The sequence below is a fragment of the Prunus avium genome, chromosome 1 (assembly GCF_965620075.1).
Source record: "Prunus avium chromosome 1, drPruAviu1.hap1.1, whole genome shotgun sequence".
NCBI classification, from domain to species: Eukaryota; Viridiplantae; Streptophyta; class Magnoliopsida; order Rosales; family Rosaceae; genus Prunus; species Prunus avium.
Window position 1 is genome coordinate 2,632,416 of NC_142284.1, and position 21,551 is coordinate 2,653,966.

The 21,551-nt window shown below is 39.9% G+C and overlaps 3 protein-coding genes across 14 annotated transcripts; all 3 read left to right on the plus strand.

Moving 5' to 3' along the window:
- Positions 1-48: 48 nt before the first annotated feature.
- LOC110751367 (1-aminocyclopropane-1-carboxylate oxidase homolog 1-like) lies at positions 49-3,816 on the plus strand. 2 transcript variants are annotated; one of them, XM_088251149.1, is made up of 4 exons: positions 49-953; positions 1,523-1,844; positions 2,055-3,228; positions 3,368-3,816. In XM_088251149.1, exons 1-3 carry the CDS (start codon positions 415-417, stop codon positions 2,304-2,306), a joined length of 1,113 nt encoding a protein of 370 aa, XP_088107275.1. In that variant the 5' UTR covers positions 49-414; the 3' UTR covers positions 2,307-3,228; positions 3,368-3,816. The 2 variants fall into 2 exon arrangements, with proteins under 2 accessions (XP_088107275.1, XP_021807514.1); XM_021951822.2 differs by having other exon boundaries at positions 2,055-3,202.
- A 1,833-nt stretch (positions 3,817-5,649) lies between these two features.
- Positions 5,650-7,857, plus strand: LOC110751376 (1-aminocyclopropane-1-carboxylate oxidase homolog 1-like). Its single transcript, XM_021951835.2, has 3 exons — positions 5,650-6,339; positions 6,933-7,254; positions 7,400-7,857. Exons 1-3 carry the CDS (start codon positions 5,813-5,815, stop codon positions 7,649-7,651), a joined length of 1,101 nt encoding a protein of 366 aa, XP_021807527.1. The 5' UTR covers positions 5,650-5,812; the 3' UTR covers positions 7,652-7,857.
- Positions 7,858-8,345: 488 nt separating this feature from the next.
- LOC110751384 (1-aminocyclopropane-1-carboxylate oxidase homolog 1-like) lies at positions 8,346-20,503 on the plus strand. 11 transcript variants are annotated; one of them, XM_088244459.1, is made up of 8 exons: positions 8,346-8,631; positions 13,213-13,416; positions 15,155-15,160; positions 15,357-15,376; positions 18,431-18,459; positions 18,564-18,871; positions 19,977-20,017; positions 20,252-20,503. In XM_088244459.1, exons 1-8 carry the CDS (start codon positions 8,346-8,348, stop codon positions 20,501-20,503), a joined length of 1,146 nt encoding a protein of 381 aa, XP_088100585.1. The 11 variants fall into 11 exon arrangements, with proteins under 11 accessions (XP_088100585.1, XP_088100572.1, XP_088100577.1 ...); XM_088244446.1 differs by lacking the exons at positions 15,155-15,160; positions 15,357-15,376 and adding an exon at positions 14,833-14,839 and having other exon boundaries at positions 18,412-18,459; XM_088244451.1 differs by lacking the exons at positions 15,155-15,160; positions 15,357-15,376 and adding an exon at positions 14,959-14,966 and having other exon boundaries at positions 18,413-18,459.
- The last annotated feature ends 1,048 nt before the right edge of the window (positions 20,504-21,551 follow it).

Consider the following 21,551-nt stretch of genomic DNA (forward strand, 5'->3'; position numbering starts at 1 on the left):
ATTTTTTTCTTTAACAAAAGCAGAATTCTGAGCATTATTTGTCTATACCTGTTTATAATATACGAATACGAGTGCTTTACTACTATGGAAACTTGAAGTGTTGAAGTTATTAGGATCAAACATAGACCTGTTATTAAAATTTTAAAATCAATATCATTTTTCCGTATACGAAAGTTGAATTGTATAATATTATCTGTCTGTACTCTGAATTGTTAACCCAAAATGAATATATTAATGTGAAAAACACAACTCTGCTAATATATTATAAAGTACTTTGGCATTATCCTTGGCCTATGGTCTTTGCAAAAATATTGTTTTCTTCCCACTTCACTCATTGCAAAGTGATCTTCTTTGCTAAAAGATACACTTCTGATCTGATATCCACTAGAACATTAAGATTTAGCAGTAACCAAGATGGTAGGTACCAATACAAATGAGGTTCCAACCAATTATGACAGAAAAAGTGAACTAAAAGCTTTTGATGACACCAAGGAAGGTGTTAAAGGCCTTGTTGATGCTGGGATCACTGTGGTTCCTAGAATTTTTCATCAACCACCAGATCAGTACTCCATCAACAACAACTTTGATTCAGAAGCCACCCAGTTTAGCGTTCCAGTCATAGACCTTGAAGGCCTTGAGTTCGATAGACCAACAAAACGCAAGGAGATTGTTACAAAAGTTGGAGAGGCATCAGAGACTTGGGGATTTTTTCAAATTGTGAATCACGGAATACCTATTGATGTTTTGGAGGAGATAAAGGATGGGGTACATGGGTTTTATGAGCAAGACACTCAAGTGAAGAAACAGTTTTATACTCGAGATCACTTCAAACCTGTGGTCTACAATAGCAACTTTGATCTACATAGAGCACCAGCGACTAATTGGAGGGATACTTTTATGTGCTACATGGCTCCTAATCCTACTAAGCCAGAAGATATGCCAGAAGTATTCAGGTATGTGACAAGGAAACTTATAATTCTCTGCTATCATTCGAAAGTTTATGATGATATTAATTAGTTTGATTTAAATTCCATCCCTGAATTTGATGAGTTAATTAGATGATATGATATACTTTGTCCAACTTAATGATAAGTTTGATGTACATTGATCTCACTTCGGATACGAATCACCCATCTGGGTTTTATATATATGGGTAGACAGCATCTCCAAACAAATGGTATTTTTGTGCTGAGTGGCAAGCACCTAGCTAGCCCATGACAAGTGGTATTAGAGCAGGCCTAGTTCCTTATCTGTTATGGCCTGTGATGAAGCTGTATCGTGTCTGGGAGGGGTAGAATGTCCCAAACAAGAATCCCATATTTTAAATAAGAATGAGCTTAATCCAAGGTTTATACATGAGTAAGTAGGTGACATCTGACAGTAGGCCATTTGCCTTTTCTAAACATAAATCAAAAGCCGTTCAGCTCACCATTTTGGTTAAATGCCTGGCTCTACAATTTTTAATTGAATCATATATATATATGACAGCTTCATGTGCTTTTCTGTGTTTCAACTTTTGTAGAGACATACTTATTGAGTACTCCAAGCAAGTAATGAAATTGGGGAAGTTGTTGTTCGAGTTGCTGTCGGAGGCTCTTGGGCTAAAGCCAAGTCACTTGAATGACATAGATTGTAGTTTAGGGCTTGTGCTTGTAGGCCATTACTATCCCTCATGTCCACAGCCAGAGTTAACTCTGGGGACAAGCAAGCACGCTGACAATGACTTTATCACAGTCCTTCTGCAAGATCATATTGGCGGTCTCCAGGTTCTTCATCAGAACAAGTGGATTGATGTACCTCCTATTCATGGGGCTCTAGTAGTTAACATTGGAGATCTTCTACAGGCAAGTACAACTATTCTTCTTCTTCATCATTGTTTTTCTTTAATTGAAAGGGAGATGTTATTTATACTTCTTAAAAGGGAGTAGGCTGTAGTAGTATATACTATTATTGTACCAGAATATGTCTCAAATTCTTCCATCTGGTTTCCTAGTTTGGGTTTTTTTCTTGTTCTTTTTAATTTTTTTAATGGTTGAGTTCTTTTGGGGTTGCAGCTTATATCAAATGAAAGATTCAAGAGCGTAGAGCACAGGGTACTAGCGAACAGTGTAGGTCCAAGAGTGTCGGTTGCAAATTTCTTTAGCACAGGTATGCTACCATTGGGGAGACTCTATGGACCTATCAAAGAACTATTGTCAGAAGACAACCCTCCAAAGTACAGAGAGACAACTATAAGGGAATATAATGCCCACTTCATTGAGAAAGGCCTTGATGGGACCTCTGCCTTGACTCATTTTGAGCTTTGAACTTGGAGATAGAGGAGCAGTACAGCCCTGAACAAATATTTAACAGCCTCTTCTTTAAATTTTCATAAAATCTCTCTGTTGTGGTTAGATAATAGTGTTCATGTAGTTGTTAAATCATGTTTGCCAACAAAAGTGGATTGTTTGTACATGCCTTATGCAGGACATATGTCAAAGTAATTAACGTAGATATTTGTCTTGGCCTGCTCATTGTAAAAGTTTATTGGGAATATTTGGACTTCTTTTTTATGTCTTGTGCTCATTGCAAAGTTATATTCTTTGCAAAAATATACACTTCTGATCTGAATCATATGTATTTAGTCTGATATCCACTAGAAATTTAAGCTTTACCAGCAACAAAAATGGTAGCTACCAATCCAAATGAGGTTCCAACCAAGTATGACAGAGAAAGTGAACTAAAAGCTTTTGATGACACCAAGGTGCCGGGATAACTGAGGTTCCTTGAATTTTTCATCAACCATTGGATCAGTACTCCATCAACAACAACCACGACTAGCTACCCAGTTAAGTACTCCAGTCATAGACCTTGTAGGCCTTGAGTTTGACAGTCCAACGATACGCAAGGAGATTGTTGCAAAACTTGGACAGGCATCAGGACTTGGGGCTTTTTTCAAATTGCTAATCATGGAATACCTGTTGATCTTTTGGTGGAGTTAAAGGGTAGGGTACGTGGGTTTTTTGAGCAAGACACTGACGTGAAGAAACAGTTTTACACTAGTGAGTACTTCAAACCTTTGGTGTACAATAGCAATCCTGATCTGTACAGCGCACCGGCCACTAATTGGAGGGACACTTTTATGTGCTACATCATGTCTTCTGGCTTAGTAGGATTAGGAAACTTGAGTTTGATCTAATAGGCTAGTCTTCTGGGTTAAGTGGTAAGTGCTCAGCCTGCAGCGCTCAGGCAAGTACACAGTTGGTTTTTTCATTAACCAAAAGGGAGATGTTATCTTATACTTTCTAAAAGTTGACATACACTATTTTTACATCAATTCAATGAAAAATTGGGTTAACATTGGAGCTCTTTTGGGGTTGCTTTGCAGCTTGTATCAAACGACAGATTCAAGAGTGTAGAGCACAGGGTACTGGCAAACCGTGTCGGTCCAAGAATATCGGTGACATGCTTCTTTACGACAGGTATGCTACCATCGCCGAGACTCTATGGACCTATCAAAGAGTTATGATCAGAAGACAACCCTCCAAAGTACAGGGAGACAACTATAAGGGACTTTAATGCCCACTTCAATGACAAAGGCCTTAATGGGAGCTCTGAACTTGGAGATAGAGGAGCAAATGCTGAACAAATGCTATTTTCACAGATTTGTTTTATCCTCTGAGATGATTGGTTTGTACATGCTTGATGCAGGACATATGTCAAAGTTATAAAATTGGATTAATTGTATGCTTATCCCATTAGGCATGTATTGCTGGTTTATAATCTCTTGTGGAGAATTATGGCTTTTCAATAATAGCTGCGAAGGTTTTCATTTCCTTTTTCAAAATTTCATAATATTTATTGTGGTTAAATGGAATCCTTTATGCTCCTGCAAATCATGTTTTGTCAACATGTTAGATAGAATCCGTTTTGCAAAAGCAGATTATTTCAACTTTGATATAACAACGAAGTCTGAGAAGTCTTTGAGTTATCAGGATCAAACTTAGATCTGTTACTAAAATTTTATAATCAATATCACATGCGGGTATGCAAACTCTGAATATAGTTAACCCAAAATAAATATATTAATGTGAAATCAACCATGATAATTTGGTCATTGTATTGAGGGAAATCTTGGGTTGAATTTGAAATTGTGAAGTATAAAGTCACAGATTAATTGATTGTGAACGTACTGTGACTTCAGATGGCAAAGAGACGTAATCAAGATTATAGAGCACCAAAATATATTGGTAAGCTGTTGATTTTGTTTAAATTTGGTTTGGGTTTTTTATTTGGCTTTTTCATAGACAACTTTTAGGGTTCTTTTAGAAAGGGGCAAAGTTATTTACCCAACTTTAAAATAGAAAATTGATTGATTCACGTGTTCAGGGGATTTTCATAAGGTTATTATTGGTTGCTAGTGGGTTAGGGAATCTGAGTGTCCTTGGTTTGTGAGAGAAATTTTCCTTGAACATGAGACCAATTTTTTTTTTGGTTGAAAAATCCAAAGCCACTTATGTCTATAATTGAGAAATCTTGTATAGAATAAAACTTTTAGCGAATTCCAATCTTATCAATCAACGACGCTTACAATTCACGATCAATATAAGAACGTGTCGTCGTGCGGCAAGGCGGCACTAGTGGCGGCTCTAAAATTTATCTTTGAGATTAATTATTCTATCAAGCTTTCCTCTTCAAATTCAAGATAAGTCTATAAATATAAACTGTAAACTCTGCGAAATGCAGTGATTAATTTGGCTAAATTATTTTCTCAATGATCAAATTGAATTTTTGTGTAGAACTTAGTGACTAAAAAGACTTTTAACCCAATATTAAATTACTTATGTTTCATTTCTTATCTTTATTTTTTGCCATAGTTAAAAAAGTGAAGAGGAAAACTCACTCACCAAAAATTTGGATTAATCCAACTAACACCTCGTTTTATTTCAACTTTCACCAAATTACTATTAAACAATTATTACTTACTGGGGAATATTTGGACCCTTTTGTCTCGGCCACGGGTATTGGGTACGGGGATCCCCGAACTTGAAAAATCCCCGACGGATATGGGGAGGGGATGGTATTGACGTCCCCATCCCCAAACCCGACCCGAAAATACATATGTTTATATTTAAATAAATAAATATATAATTATAATATTTATGTTTAACCCTAAGTTAACCTCCCTCTCCTAATTTTTCCTAATCTTATTTGGATTTTCATATTGATGTGATTTTGAATAGTTGAGTTGAACTTTATAGTTAATTTGAATGTGTTGAATGATAATTTAATATGAAACAATGTTAAAATGTATGATAAATATTTTTTATGCAAAAAAAATCGGGAATTCGGGGCGGGTATGGGGGATAGTCCCCCGACGGGGACGGGGACGGGGATTCCCCGAAACCTATTAAATGGGGATTGGTTCGGGGAAGGGGCGGGGATAGAGAGCAGGGACGGGATGGTATTGTCCTACCCGGCCCCTACCCGGCCATTGCCATCCCTAGGCCTGGACTATTCGAAGGCTACAAATGCAACAAGTTGCTCATTTATATATATATAAAAGCAGCTATGCGGATGTGTTTCGGCATCCTTTAGTTTAAACAATAAAATACATATGAGTGTGACTATCTTTTAGGATAATTTTAAAATTTCTTAAAATAAAAAAAAATCAAGTCAACGAATGAATTTTTGGCATTTTCAACGAGCTCTATGATCTTTGCAAAAGCATTGTCTTCCCACTCTACTCATTATATAGTAAAGAGTGATCTTCTTTGCAAAAATATACACTTGTGGCCTGAATCAAATCTAATCTGATATCCACCAAGCCAAGATGGTAGCTACCAACAATACAAATTACGACAGACAAAGTGAGCTGAAGGCTTTTGATGACACAAAGGAAGGTGTGAAAGGCCTTGTTGATGCTGGGATAACTGAGGTTCCTAGAATTTTTCATCAACCACCAGATAAGTACATCATCAACAGCAACGTTGATTCAGAAGCTACGCAGTTTAGCATTCCACTCATTGACCTTGAAGGCCTTGAGTTTGATAGTCCAACGAAACGAAACGAGATTGTTGCGAAAGTTGGAGAGGCATCAGAGACTTGGGGATTCTTTCAAATTTCTAACCATGGAATACCGGTTGGTGTTCTGGAGGAGATGAAGGATAGTGTACGTGGGTTTTTTGAGCAAGACACTCAAGTGAAGAAACAGTTTTACAATCGTGATCCGCTCAAACCTGTGGGCTACAATAGCAACTTTGATCTATACCGAGCACCGGCGACTAATTGGAGGGATACTTTTAGGTGCTACATGGCTCCTAATCCTGCTAAGCCAGAAGACATGCCAGAAGTATTCAGGTATGTGACAAGGAAACTTATAATTCTCTGCTATAATTGAAAGTTTATGATGATATCAATTATTTGATTTAAATTCCATCCCTGAAATTGATGAGTTAATTAGATGATATGGTATACTTCGTCCAGCTTAATTTTAAGTTTACTGTACATTGATCTTGCTTCGGAATTGGACACGAACCACCCATCTGAGGTTTATATGGATGGGTTGAAAGCATCACCAAACTAGTTGGTCTTTTGGATTAAGTTTGGTATTAAAGCAGGCCTAAGTCCTTGTCTGCTATCGCCAGTGACAAGTCTATTGCGTGTCTGGGAGAGGGGTAAAATGTCCCAAACAAGAATCCCATATTGAATAAGAATGAGTTTGATGTGAGCTTTATACATGAGTAGGCCATTTGCCTCAAACAGGCTAGTTTTTTTGGGTTAAGTGGCAAAAACTCAGCCTCCAACAGTAGGCCATTTTCCTTTTCTAAACATGAAACAAAAGCCATTCAGCTGAGCTTACCATTTTGGTTAAATGCCTCTCCCTGGAATGTTTAATTGAATTATGTATATATGACAACTTCATGTGCTTTGCTGTTTTTCATCTTTTGTAGAGACATACTTATTGAGTACTCCAAGCAAGTAATGAAATTGGGGAAGTTGTTGTTCGAATTGCTGTCCGAGGCGCTTGGGCTAAAGCCAAGTTACTTGAATGACATAGATTGTAGTTTAGGGCTTTTGCTTGGAGGGCATTACTATCCCTCATGTCCACAGCCAGAGTTAACTATGGGGGCAAGCAAGCACGCTGACAATGTCTTCCTCACAGTCCTTCTGCAAGATCATATTGGTGGTCTCCAAGTTCTTCATCAGAACAAGTGGATTGATGTGCCTCCAATGCCTGGGGCTCTAGTGGTTAACATAGGAGATCTTCTACAGGCAAGTACAACTTTTCTTCTTCTACGTCTCTTACTGGTATTGTATTAGAACATGACTCATATTCTTCCATCTGGTTTTCTAGTTTGGTTTTATTTTTAATAAATAAATAAATAAAATTTATGGTTGAGTTCTTTTGGGTTTGCAGCTTTTATCAAATGATAGATTCAAGAGTGTAGAGCACAGGGTATTGGCAAACTGTGTAGGTCCAAGAGTATCAGTTCCATGCTTCTTTACCACAGGTATGCTACCATTGGAAAGACTCTATGGACCCATCAAAGAGTTATTATCAGAAGACAACCCTCCAAAGTACAGGGAGACAACTATAAGGGAATATACTGCCCACTTCAATGACAAAGGCCTTGATGGCACCTCTGCCTTGACTCATTTTAAGCTTTGAACTTGGAGATAGAGGAGCAGTGCAGCCCTGAACAAAATATTTAGCAGAGTTTATTGTAGCTGCTCCAATTCTTTCTTAAAATTTCATAAACTGTCTCTGTTGTGGTTTGGTAATAACCTTCATGCACTTGTAAAATCATGCTTGCCAGCAAAAGCAGGTTTTTAAGAGTAATATGGCTGATGCAGATATCTGCATGTTTGTGAACATATCAGATGGAATCCTGTTTCAAAAGCAGAATTTTTCAACTATGATGATACATTGAACAGTCTTGAAGTTAATAAAATTTTATAATCTATATCACATGTCGGTACGCAAACTCTAAATATAGTTAACCCAAAATGAATATATTAATGTCATAATTTATTAAAATTACTTTTGTTCTATTTCAACTTTCAACAAATTACTTTTAAACATATTTTACTTACTAGAATATCCGGACCCTTTTGTCTTGGTCTGCACTCTTCAAAACCAGCAAGTTCAACGAGGAGTTCATTTTTATAAGATTAGCTTGGAAGATGTGTTAAGACATGCTTTAGTTTAAACCAGAAAATACACATAAGTCAAAGAATGAATATGTTTTTGGCATTTTCAACTTTGCACTTTGCTGTATGATCTTTATAATAAAGTGATATGTTTTGCAAAAATATGCACTTCTGGTCTGAATCAAATCTAATCTGATATCCATTAGACCAAAATGGTAGCTACCAACACAAATGAGGTTCAAACAAATTATGACAGACAAAGTGAGCTAAAAGCTTTTGATGACACCAAGGAAGGTGTTAAAGGCCTTGTTGATGCTGGTATAACTGAGGTTCCTAGGATTTTTCATCAACCACCAGATGAGCACTTCATTGACAACACTTCTGATTCAGGAGCCACCCAAACCCAATTTAGCATTCCAGTCCTAGACCTTGAAGGCCTTGCGCTTGATAGTCCGACGAAACGAAAGGAGATTGTTGCAAAAGTTGGAGAAGCATCAGAGACTTGCCAAACAAAGTGTAGAGATTTGTGTAGAGATAAGCTAGAATATGAGAATGTGAGAATGAGAGAAGATAATTTTCTGGTTTTAGAATTCTTTCTTATGTCTTACATTACTTACAATCAACACATATATATACAAGTTCCTAAGCCCCCCAAGTTAGGCAACCAACCAAGTTAGGCAACCAACCTAGTTAGGCAACCAACCTAGTCAAGCCCCCCAAATATTGTAGGTGCCAAACATAGTAGGTGCCAAACATTAATTGACTACATAATCAACACATTAATTGACTACATAATCAACACATTAATTGACTACATAATTAACACATTAATTGACTACATAATTAACACTCCCCCTCAAGTTGGTGCAAAGATGTCACGCATGCCCAACTTGTCAATAGACTCATTGAAAACTCTACTTGATACTGCCTTTGTCAGAATATCAGCCAGTTGATTTTCTGAGTTTACGAACGGAAACTTAATCATCTTTTTTTCCAATTTTTCTTTGATGAAGTGTCGATCGACTTCCACATGTTTAGTACGGTCGTGTTGTACTGGATTATGTGCTATCTCGATGGCAGCTTTATTGTCACAATATAGGTTTGTGGCATTCACTTGTTTAATGCCAAGATTCTTTAGTAATCTCCGCAACCAAAGCAATTCACATACTCCTTGAGCCATTCCTCTAAACTCGGCTTCAGCACTGGATCTTGCTACAACTCTTTGTTTCTTACTCCTCCAAGTAACTAAGTTACCACCCACAAATGTAAAATATCCAGAAGTTGAACGTCTATCCGTGATACACCCTGCCCAATCAGCATCAGTGTATCCTTCAAGATCCATGTGTGTATGTTTGGAGAACATCAATCCTTTTCCAGGGGCAGTCTTCAAGTATCGCATTATCCGTATTACTCCATTCATGTGAGCTTCACTTGGTTGATGCATGAATTGGCTTACCATACTCACAGCATAAGCTATGTCAGGGCGTGTGTGGGATAGATAAATCAATCGCCCAACTAACCTTTGATACCTTTCTTTATCAGTAGGAGCTTGATCTGGATACATTCCCAATTTGTGATTCTGTTCAATAGGTGTGTCAGCTGGCTTGCAATCCAGCATTCCTGTTTCTGTCAACAAATCTAACACATACTTTCTTTGGGATAGAAATATGCCATGTTTAGATCTAGCAACCTCAATGCCAAGAAAGTATTGTAACTCACCCAGTTCCTTCATCTCAAATTCACTTCCAAGGAGCTTCTGTAGATTCTGCATCTCTTCATTGTCATTACCAGTAACCACCATATCATCTACATAGATGATCAGGGCCGTAAGCTTTCCACCACGACGCTTTAAGAACAATGTGTGATCTGAGCTACTCGGAGTGTACCCAAATCGCCTCATGGAATCAGTAAATCTCCCAAACCAGGCTCGGGGTGATTGCTTTAGCCCATACAGAGATTTTCTTAGCTTGCATACGGTATTAGGACCGGATGTCATAGGAATCCCTGGTGGTGGATCCATATATACTTCTTCTTGTAAGTCCCCATGAAGAAATGCATTTTTTACATCATATTGCAGCAGTGGCCAGTCAAGATTTGCAGCCAAGGATATGAGAACACGTACAGTATTGATTTTGGCAACTGGTGCAAACGTCTCCTGGTAGTCAATTCCATATGTTTGTGTATATCCCTTGGCCACTAATCGAGCTTTGTATCGGTCTATGGATCCATCAGCTTTGTATTTAACAGTGTATATCCACCGACATCCAACTGGTTTCTTCCCATGTGGTAAAGGAACCATTTCCCATGTAGAATTCTTTTTCAAAGCTTCCATTTCAATTTCCATTGCTTCAGTCCATCTAGAATCTGTCACAGCATCCTGCCACTTACTTGGAACACATACAGTAGATAATTGATTGACAAATGATGCATATGACTTTGACAATCTATGAGTGGACACATGGTTATTGATGGGATATTTAGATTTAGCATTAAGGTCAGGGCAATATTGAGGTTTAGGTTTTCCCCTAGTGGATCTAGGTGGAAGTGTATATGGTGCAACATTAGGTGGTTCAGTGATTACCTCAAGTACTTCTTCATCACTAGACGAATGATGCGATGGCAGGGCAGGAGGGGTTGTATTTTGTAGTTGATCATCAGGGGCATCTGGATCACCTTCTGGTTCCATAGTCTCAAGGTCTTCACTGAGGTCAGGACTGAACAAATCATGATTTTCTTCAGAATTTTCAACTCTATGAAAAAACGACCGGTCACTAGATTCTTCACGACCGGTTGCATGGGGTACTTCGTGACTGGTTGTCAATGGGTCACGACCGGTCGCCTGGGGCACTTCGTGAGAATCTTCAACGTTTTTTTCAGCATTTGTTTCGATCTTCTCTTCAAATGACAAGTCCTTCTCTTCACTCCCCCTCTCCCCCTGAAGAGAAGGGGTCTTGGAAACCATAAAGTAAGCCAAATCTTCATGAAAAGTGGTATCCATAGTGACAAAGAGTTTTTGAGTAGGAGGATGGTAACACTTGTATCCTTTTTGATTCAAGCCATATCCAACGAACACACATCGGAGGGCACATGGATCCAGCTTACTCCGTTGATGAGAAGGAACATGAGCATAAACAACACAACCGAACACACGAGGAGGCAACTTGAGGATGGTAGGAAGAGAGATGTGATGAGCCAAGGTATTTAGTGGAGTTTGGAAATTCAAAACGCTACTAGGTACCCGATTAATCACATAGACTGCAGAGAGAAGAGCATGACCCCATAAGTGGTGAGGAACAGATTTATCAAGCATGTAGGCACGGGCAACTTCAAGTAATTGGCGATTCTTCCGTTCGGCGACACCATTTTGTTGTGGAGTGAAGGGTGTGGAGGTTTGATGGATGATGCCTTGGTCCTTGAAAAATTGAGCCAAGGCACCATTTACATACTCCCCACCATTGTCGGACCGGAACACTTTGATGGATGCTTGGAACTGAGTGGTGATCATAGCATGGAATTCACGGATTGTGGTAGTAACATCACTTTTATGGGTGAGCAAGTACACCCATGTCATGCGGGTGCAGTCATCTATAAATGTAACAAACCACCTCTTGCCAGTAGAAGAGACTTTAGCAGGGCCCCAAACATCGGAGTGAATCAACTCAAAAGGAAATTCTGTTTTACTATCACTTGATGGAAATACAGTGCGATGGCTCTTGGCCAACACACAGGTTTCACACTGAAACTGAGAATCAACTAAACCTCGGAATAAAGATGGAAACAGTCGTCGAAGGTAGCCAAATGATGGATGTCCTAAGCGACGATGCCATAGCCAAATCTGTTGTTGAGCACGTGAGTTTTGAACATGGATAGCTCGTGGTGGTGATGAGACCGTCAAGGTATACAACCCCCCTCTCCTTTTACCATGCCCAATCGTCTCGTGAGTCGTAAGGTCCTGAAACTTACAATGAGAAGGATAGAATGTGGCATAACAATTATGTGAGTCAAGGAATTTCCCAACAGACAACAAATTGCATTTAATAGAGGGGACAAGTAGTGTATGAGATAAAGATAATTTAGGGGAAAGTGATATAGTCCCTTCTCCAGCAACATTAGAAGAAGCCCCATTGGCACTAGTGATGTAAGGATAATGAGATTTAGGAGATAAGGTGGAAAAAACAGTGGAGTCAAAAGTCATATGATCAGTGGCACCAGTATCAATTATCCATGTAGTAGAGCGTGTACCTGAGTCGGGGTTGGAGTCGGAGAGTAAGGCAGGAGATGGAGACTCACCGGTAGTCATGACATAAGCAGCCTTGGGTGCCATGTTGCGGGTCTTGTGTGAAAGTATGGATACGTAAATGTAGCGGAAGATTTAAAGAACACAATAGGGGTACAACAGAACAAAGTAACCAAAGGGACACAAGTTTGAATTATGTAGGGACAAGGTTATGGAAGATAAGGTTATGCATAGGCACAGCAAGGCAAGGACAAGATTTAAGCAAAGGCAAAGCAATGGCTAGGATAAGGGAAAAACAAAATTACGTAGGGATAAGTATATGCAGCGGAAGGATAAAACAACAAAGGGAACTCAACAAAAAAATTTGTGTTGGAACAATATAGGAGCAAAGAAGTAAGGGCAAGATTAAGTAGAGGCAAGGTAAGGCAAGAACAAGGTAAGAGCAAGGTAAAACAAGGTTATGCAGAGGCAACCAAAATCGATTGCTCTGATACCATGCCAAACAAAGTGTAGAGATTTGTGTAGAGATAAGCTAGAATATGAGAATGTGAGAATGAGAGAAGATAATTTTCTGGTTTTAGAATTCTTTCTTATGTCTTACATTACTTACAATCAACACATATATATACAAGTTCCTAAGCCCCCCAAGTTAGGCAACCAACCAAGTTAGGCAACCAACCTAGTTAGGCAACCAACCTAGTCAAGCCCCCCAAATATTGTAGGTGCCAAACATAGTAGGTGCCAAACATTAATTGACTACATAATCAACACATTAATTGACTACATAATCAACACATTAATTGACTACATAATTAACACATTAATTGACTACATAATTAACAAGACTTGGGGCTTTTTCCAAATTGCCAATCATGGAATTCCTATTGGTGTTCTGGAGGAGATAAAGGATGGGGTGCGTGGTTTTTTTGAGCAAGACATAGAGGTGAAGAAAGAGCTTTACACTCGTGATTACTTCAGACCTGTGATCTATAATAGCAACTTTGATCTATATAAAGCACCAGCGACTAACTGGAGGGATACTTTTTGTAGAAACAGGCTCTTTGCATATCTCAAATAAGGACTATTACATGGGTTTTATACAGCCTGATTACAGCATATAAGTAACGGACAATTATTACAACATGATTACAGGCATTAGTGGTGTAGGAGTTACCGAATGGTGACAGCATAATTGTAACAGACAATTATGCACTTATAGACATTAACAACTATAACGGAAGACTGCACTGATCGGCCTTTACTATCAAGAACGTGGTGGTTGCCTAACACTCCCCCGCAAACTTGGCGGCGGAGGCGAGACAAGTTTGGATACCAGGCGGGTAAAGCGATCCACAGGAAGACCTTTGGTAAAGACATCGGCGAGTTGATCAACAGAAGGAATGAATGAAACTTTGTGGCTGCCGGAGGCAACGCGTTCCCGAACAAAGTGATAATCAAGAGCAACATGTTTCGTGCGAGCATGGAAAACAGGGTTGGCAGCCATGTAAGTCGCAGAGAGATTGTCACAGTTGAGGAGAACCGGCCGGAGGAGCGGGAAGTGTAATTCATGAAGGAGACCTTGTATCCAAATGGTGTCAACACATGCATATGCGAGTGCCCGGTATTCCGCCTCGGCACTAGAGCGTGAAACCGTACGCTGTTTCTTGGCGCTCCATGAGATTAAATTTGCCCCTAAGAACACGCAATAGCCAGTTGTGGAGCGACGTGTGTCGGGGCAACCCGCCCAGTCAGCGTCCGAATAGGCAACAAGAATGGAGGAAGTGGTGGACCGACGAAGTGGCAAGCCATGTCCAAGAGTGCCCTTGAGGTATCGAAGGATGCGTTTTACAGCTTCCATGTGAAGATCAGTGGGGGAGCCCATGAACTGAGACACAGACTGAATCGCATATGCAATGTCAGGGCGAGTGAGAGTCAAGTATTGCAGAGTGCCAACCAGCTGCCGATAAAGGGAGGGGTCAGAGAGAGGAAGGCCGGTGGTACGGGATAGGGAGCCTTTGGAGGCCATGGGGGTGGAGCACGGCTTGCATTCCAATAGGTTACTGCGTTTGAGTAAATCAAGGGTGTATTTGTTTTGGGTGAGATGAACACACTCTGACAAATAAGTCACCTCCATGCCAAGAAAATAATTGAGTTGCCCAAGATCTGTGAGATCAAATTCGATACCCAAGATACAGATGAAATCCAAAAGAGAGGAAGAACTACTGCCGGTGAGAACAATGTCGTCGACGTAAAGAAGTAAAATCATCATGTGAGAATTGCTCCGAAAAATGAACATGGAGGAGTCGGCCCGGCTCTGGATGAATCCATAACGAAGGAGAAAAGAACTGAAGCGCTGAAACCATGCACGAGGAGCTTGCTTGAGGCCATAGAGGGCTTTGTGGAGCTTGCAGACATGCTGAGGACAAGTTGGATCAATACAGCCAGGGGGTTGCTGCATATAGACTTCCTCAAAAAGTGTGCCATGAAGGAACGCATTTTTGACGTCTAATTGGCGAAGAGGCCAACCAGAGGAGATTGCAATACTGAGGACAGTGCGAATGATGGTGGGTTTCACAACAGGGCTGTAGGTGTCAAAATAGTCAATTCCGGGTTGCTGATGATAACCCTTGGCCACCAAACGGGCCTTGTAACGTTCAATACTGCCATCAGAGTGGCGTTTGATTTTGAAAACCCACTTGCAACCGACAACATGAGCAGATGGAGGCAATGGAACCAAGGACCAAGTACCCTGCTTAAGGAGGGCATTAAATTCATTATGCATAGCCTGTCGCCAATGAGAAAATCGAGAAGCCTGAGAGTAGCATGTAGGCTCAATATCAGAATCAACCAAAGCAATATACGCAGAAGGAATAGGATAGCGAACCGAGAAATTGGAGCAAAATTTGGGTTTGAAGATGCCGGATTTTGATCGTGTGTGAATAGGGCTAGTGCGATTGGAGGAAGGATGCGTGGGCTGTACGGGAAGATGTTGGGGGTCGGCAGCCGGTGTTGGAGCCAGAGCTGGCGCTGATGGCTGTGGTTGAACGGGAAGAGGCTGGGGGGTGATGTCTGGTGCAGATGCTAGATCAGGAGCGGGTTGTGGATGTTAGGCTGGTGCTATCTCACCCAAAACAGGTGCTGATGGCAAGGCTGGTGGTGGTGCCAGAGCAGGCGCTGATTGGGGAGGCGAGAAAATGACGTCGGCTTGAGCAAAAGGAGAAGCACGAGACGAAGGGGTTAAGATGGCAACATGAGCTGGAGATTCCGTATGGGCCTGATGAGTTAAAGACAGATTGGGTTCCGTATGGGGCATGGGCCCAGTGTCCAGGTGAGAGGCATGATGCCCATTGAGCATGTCTGAACTTGTGAGAACAGGAACACAAACCAAATTAGCGGCAGGGGTTGTCACGAGTGCAGGGGCAGAGTTGGGAAAAGTTGCTCGTGGAAGACAACATGTCGAGAAGTATAGACACGCCCGGTGGGAGGGTGATAGCAGCGATACCCACGATAATTAGCACTGTATCCAAGAAAAACACAAGCAAGCGAACGAGGTTGTAACTTGTTAGAAACATAAGCACCAAGATAAGGATAACATGTACACCCAAATGTGCGGATAAGGGAATAATCCGGGTCTTTATGAAACAACCGTCGATAAGGTGTTTCCCATTTGAGAAGCGGGGTAGGAAGACGATTAATTAAGTAGACAGCGATGCAAAAAGCCTCAACCCAAAAGGAGTGAGGAAGATGGGCAGTGAGAAGTAAAGTACGCCCCATGTCAACAATATGACGATGTTTTCGTTCCGCTAGGCCATTTTGTTGGGGTGTATGTGGACATGAAAAACGGTGAATGATGCCTTTGAAAGCACAAAATTGTTTAAAAACGCCATTATCAAATTCCTTGCCCCCATCACTTTGAAATTGTTTAACAGTTAACGAAAATTGAGTTTCAACATAGTTGACAAAGGTAGAAAAATGATGAAATACTTCTGATTTAAGTCGCATTGGAAAAATCCACGAGAAACGAGTAAAATCATCAGTAAAAAGGACATAATAACGGAAACCGGAAATGGAAGCAACAGGAGACATCCAAACATCAGAATGTATTAATTGAAAGGGTTCACAAGAACAATGCTCATGAGATGAAAAAGGGAGACGAACTGATTTTGCTAAGGCACAATGGCTACATGAATTATGGGATAATTTAAAATGAGAACCTAACAAGGACTGAGAGACTAGGGTGCGAAGCACTTTATTGGACGGATGACCCAACCGGCGATGCCAAAGAGACGACGAGACGGTGGAGGAAAAGGCTGACTTGGAGCAAGACACGAACTTGGAAGCAAGAGAGGGAAAGACTGGATAAAGGCCATCACTACATCGGCCCTGAAAGAGAATAACACCTGTGTGTAAGTGACGAATAATATATCCCCAAGAAACGAAAGTAATGCTAACAGGATAATCGTGGTTGAATTGAGCAATAGAAAGAAGATTTTTGTGAAGGGAGGGAACAAGAAGAACATCGGATAAATGAAAACCAAAGGAGCCAGAGGAAAATTTGACATTACCAAAATGAGTAATGGGAAGGGAGGCACCGTTACCAATGAGAACCTGATCAGAAGTGTTGGAGACATTTGTTAGGGTACGAGCGTCATTAGTCATGTGATTGGTGGCACCAGAGTCCAAGTACCAATTAGGATCAGAGGGTTGAGAGATGTGCATGCCAGCAAAAGAAGATGAGAAGTCAGCATCACGGGAAGACATGGGGCACCGAGTAGCAATATGGCCAAATTGTTGGCAATTCCAACATTGAAGTGGACGTGAGGGTGGAGGAGGCCCCAAGATGCTAGAGTTGGGCTGGGAGGGACGATATGGGCGGTGATGGGACTGACTTGAGCCTGGAAGAGAGGCACGAGTGGACCCACTAGAGGAGGAACCGAAGCGTGGAGACTTTGAACCATGGCGGGTGCCATGGGGACCACGATGGTGGTTGGAACGGTGAGCTTGGGGTTGAGCAGAGTAAAACGCTTGCGGTGACGGCGGAGGAGCCAGAAGTGCGGTAAGGGATTGTTGGGCATCGAAGGCGAGAAGACGAGCCCGAAGATCAGCAAAGGTGGGAAGGGAGGGAAATTGCATAATAGCGGTGATGAGCATGGCGTAGTCGGGACCTAAGCCACGGATGACATAGCTAACCAAATCATTAGAAGAAACGGGGTTACGAATAACGGCCAACTGATCATATAAGCTCTTGGCAAGAGCAAGGTATTCAGAGACGGTCTTAGTCCCTTTGGTGATGGAGAGAAGTTGAAACTTGAGCTGGGTGGCAATAGCAAGAGATTGTTGAGAAAAGTTTTGACGAAAACAGTCCCAGACTGCCTGGGAAGTGGTGAGACCAACAACTTGAGCAAGAACCGGCTCAGTGAGAGTGGAACGAAGAATACTGATAAGAGATTGATCGGTTTGATACCAGGTAAGATATTCTAGGTTAGGAACGGAGGCCACGGAATTGAGACCATCGTCAACAGCTTTGTCTTTGGTGGAGGTGAGAATAGCAGGAGGGCATGGGTGAGAACCATCGATGAATCGCCAAATTTTTTGCCCAATAAGATAGGGTTGGGCTTGACTTTCCCATAGAAGGTAATTGGTTTCCGAGAGTTTGGTGGAGACAAGAGTAGAAAAATTGGGGAAGGAGAGAACACCAGCCGAAGAGGAGGAGGGGGAGGAGGACGCCAGGAAAAGGGAGAGAAGCAGAAAATTTTTACAGAAAAATGTAGGCTCTAGATACCATGTAGAAACAGGCTATTTGCATATCTCAAATAAGGACTATTACATGGGTTTTATACAACCTTATTACAGCATATAAGTAACAGACAATTATTACAACATGATTACAGGCATTAGTGGTGTAGGAGTTACAGAATGGTGACAGCATAATTGTAACAGACAATTATGCACTGATAGACATTAACAACTATAACGGAAGACTGCACTGATCGGCCTTTACTATCAAGAACGTGGTGGTTGCCTAACACTTTTATATGTTACATGGCTCCTTACACAAAGAAGCCAGAAGACTTGCCTGAAGTATGCAGGTATATGTCAAAACGAAACTTATAGATAATTCTCTGCTAGAATTTGTAAGTTTATATGATGATATTAATTAGCTTGACAGCTTCATATGTGTTTAAATTTGTAGAGACATTCTTATTGAGTACTCCAAGCAAATAATAAGGTTGGGGAAGTTGTTGTTCGAGTTGTTGTCGGAGGCTCTTGGGTTGACGCCAAGTCACTTGAATGACATAGATTGTAGTGAGGGGCTTGTGCTTCTGTGCCATTACTATCCTGCTTGTCCACAGCCAGAATTAACTTTGGGCACAAGCAAACATGCTGACAGTGACTTCCTCACAGTCCTTCTGCAAGATCTGCAAGATCATATTGGTGGCCTCCAAGTTCTTCACAAGAACAAGTGGATTGATGTGCCCCCAGTGCAGGGGCGGCCCTGGGGTGGCGCAAGTGGCGCCACCGCACAGGGCCCCGAATTCTTGAGGGCCCCCGAAAAAAAAATTGTTTATATTATATATATTAATATTATATAAATTGTATATATATTACAGCGTGCTAAACATTTGCACAAGAGTGCGCATAGTGGAGTTGGCTGCAGCGCGTATTCACTTAACAAAAGGGCCTAACTTCGATTCTCATCGAAGTCCATCTATTTGCCTTTTTTTATACTATTTTTGTATTATAACAACAAACTTTACATAATTATAAATAAATAAAAACAGAAAGCCTTAAAAAAAAGAAACTTTCTACTCCCCCCTTATCATTCTTTTAAAAATTAAAAAAAAAAGTTTTCTCCTCCAAGAAAAGTACTCTCTTCATTTAAAAACAAAAACTTCATAGTTTCTTCTGATTCTCTAGTACGTAATCATCAATCTCTCTTTGGTTATTTTTTCAATCTTGAGACAATTTTTATAATTCTTTCAATTTCAAGAATTTCAACACCGAAAAAAGAAAACCCTAATTCCTAAATTCATAAAGACCATCAAAATCAAATAGTCAGCTTCAAATCTCAATTCAAATTCAAGTATATATCTAAAATTTCAATCTATTCTATATATTACATGACTTATTTTATTAAATTATTATCATGTTGGTGATTGGTTATATGAGAATATAGTTTTTAGAATTACTTATCTATTTCTTGCTGGGGTTTTCTTCTAGGTTATAGGGGTTTGGAATTTTTCTTTGTTAATGACATTTGTGTGCAACTACTCTTTAATTTGTCATTGCCAATTTTTTTTTTCCTATTAAACATAGATTGCTTATTGGAGGCAGCAAGGGACTTTGTAGGGGCACAAGGAGCTTATTTTTGTACCAAACATACTAATATTTAACTTTATCAAATGGAAACATTTAAATTTTTATGAATTTGATTTTGGATTGTCATGACATGTTTATTGATGGTGACTTTTAGTTATAAAAAAAATGTTTATGACATTAAGTTATATTAAATTTTTATTTATAATATTTTTGTATTAGATTATATGAGGCCCCAATTTAAGTTTCGCACAGGGCCCTCAAAATCTCAGGGACGGCCCTGCCCCAGTGCCTGGGGCTTTAGTGGTTAACGTTGGAGATCTTTTACAGGCAAGTAGAACAATTATTTTCTTCATCTAAACAAAGTTGAAACTACAGTAGCTATAGTAACAATTATTGTAAATCACAAAAATCAGGCTTATTTCACCATCTAGTGATTAAAATTGAAGAAATTTTTTGGTGGTGCATATAGTATTATTGTCGTAGAATATGTGTCGAATGCTTCGATTTATTTTCCTACTTTGGGGATTTTTTTTAAGATGATGAACTCATTTTGGGTTGCAGCTTATATCAAATGAAAGATTCAATAGTGTAGAGCACAGGGTACTGGCAAACCGTGTCGGTCCAAGAGTATCTGTTGCGAGCTTCTTCACCACAGGAATGTTACCATTGAAAAAACTCTATGGACCCATCAAGGAGCTATTATCAGAGGACAATCCTCCAAAGTACAGGGAGACAACTGTGAAGGACTATAATGCCCACTTCAATATCAAAGGCCTTGATGGAACCTCTGCCTTGAATCATTTCAAGCTCTGAACTTGGACACAGAGGAGGAGCACAATGAACAAATGATCTCTACTAAATAACTTGCATGCATGATACTGTAAGGTTATTGTTTGTACATGCATGATGCTAGTATAATCTGTTGCGGAATAAGATGGCTTCTCAGATTTTTATGATATTCTCTTGTAAAATCTTGTTTGTCAACAAAAGCAAAGTTTCAACTATAACCAGATTTAATGCAACGTAAGCCAATCTTAGAAAACCTGCAAGTTCACTGAGTTGTTCATTTTTCAGATGAAGCTACGCGTTTACCAATCTGGCAAAAATTTAAAGCTAGATTAGTGATGGAGATTGGGCCACATCTCTATGACCCAATATTGTTTAACTATTTCCTTTATTTTCACTGCTGATCTTGGGTCTCTTTGTCTTCTTCCATCTCTTTGTTTACAACTCTCTGTAATTTTTTTACCAGCTATCTGTCTGTACAATGTCTCTGTTTTCTTTGTTTCTAGTGGGAGAAGGAAAAAAAGAGACACCCATGATCAATTCAATCTACACTTTCCAAATTAATGCAACTTAAAAAAAAAAAACACACACACACACACACACGCAAGATAAAAGAGAACAGATAAACAAGGAAGAAATATCAGTGAAATCAATCTCAAGCTAGAAAATCCAGAATTTTAATATGGGAGAAAACTTGTTCTCTCTAGCTTCTTGAGCACACTTTCTCTACTGTCTTAGCCAAAGCTAAGAAAGCCACGCATATAAAAGTGAGTATGTAGCTTCATCCTTACAAAATAAAGTAGAATTAATACAACAAAAAATAAGACAAGTTTCTGCCCAAAATGTTTCAAGACCTATTTGACAGAAACTTATCTACACTACTATTACAACAAGGACATTAACATAATTTTAACAAAAGCATTATCTTCTGATATCAGCTGCCTTGGGACCACTTCTTAACCTTAGAGTTGGATACATCCTCTTATCACCTTAAAGGCTACGCACTCTTCTGCTTTTTCTCTATATTCTGGTTGATCCTCAACCACCTTTTATGATCCTAAACAAAATTAAGAAA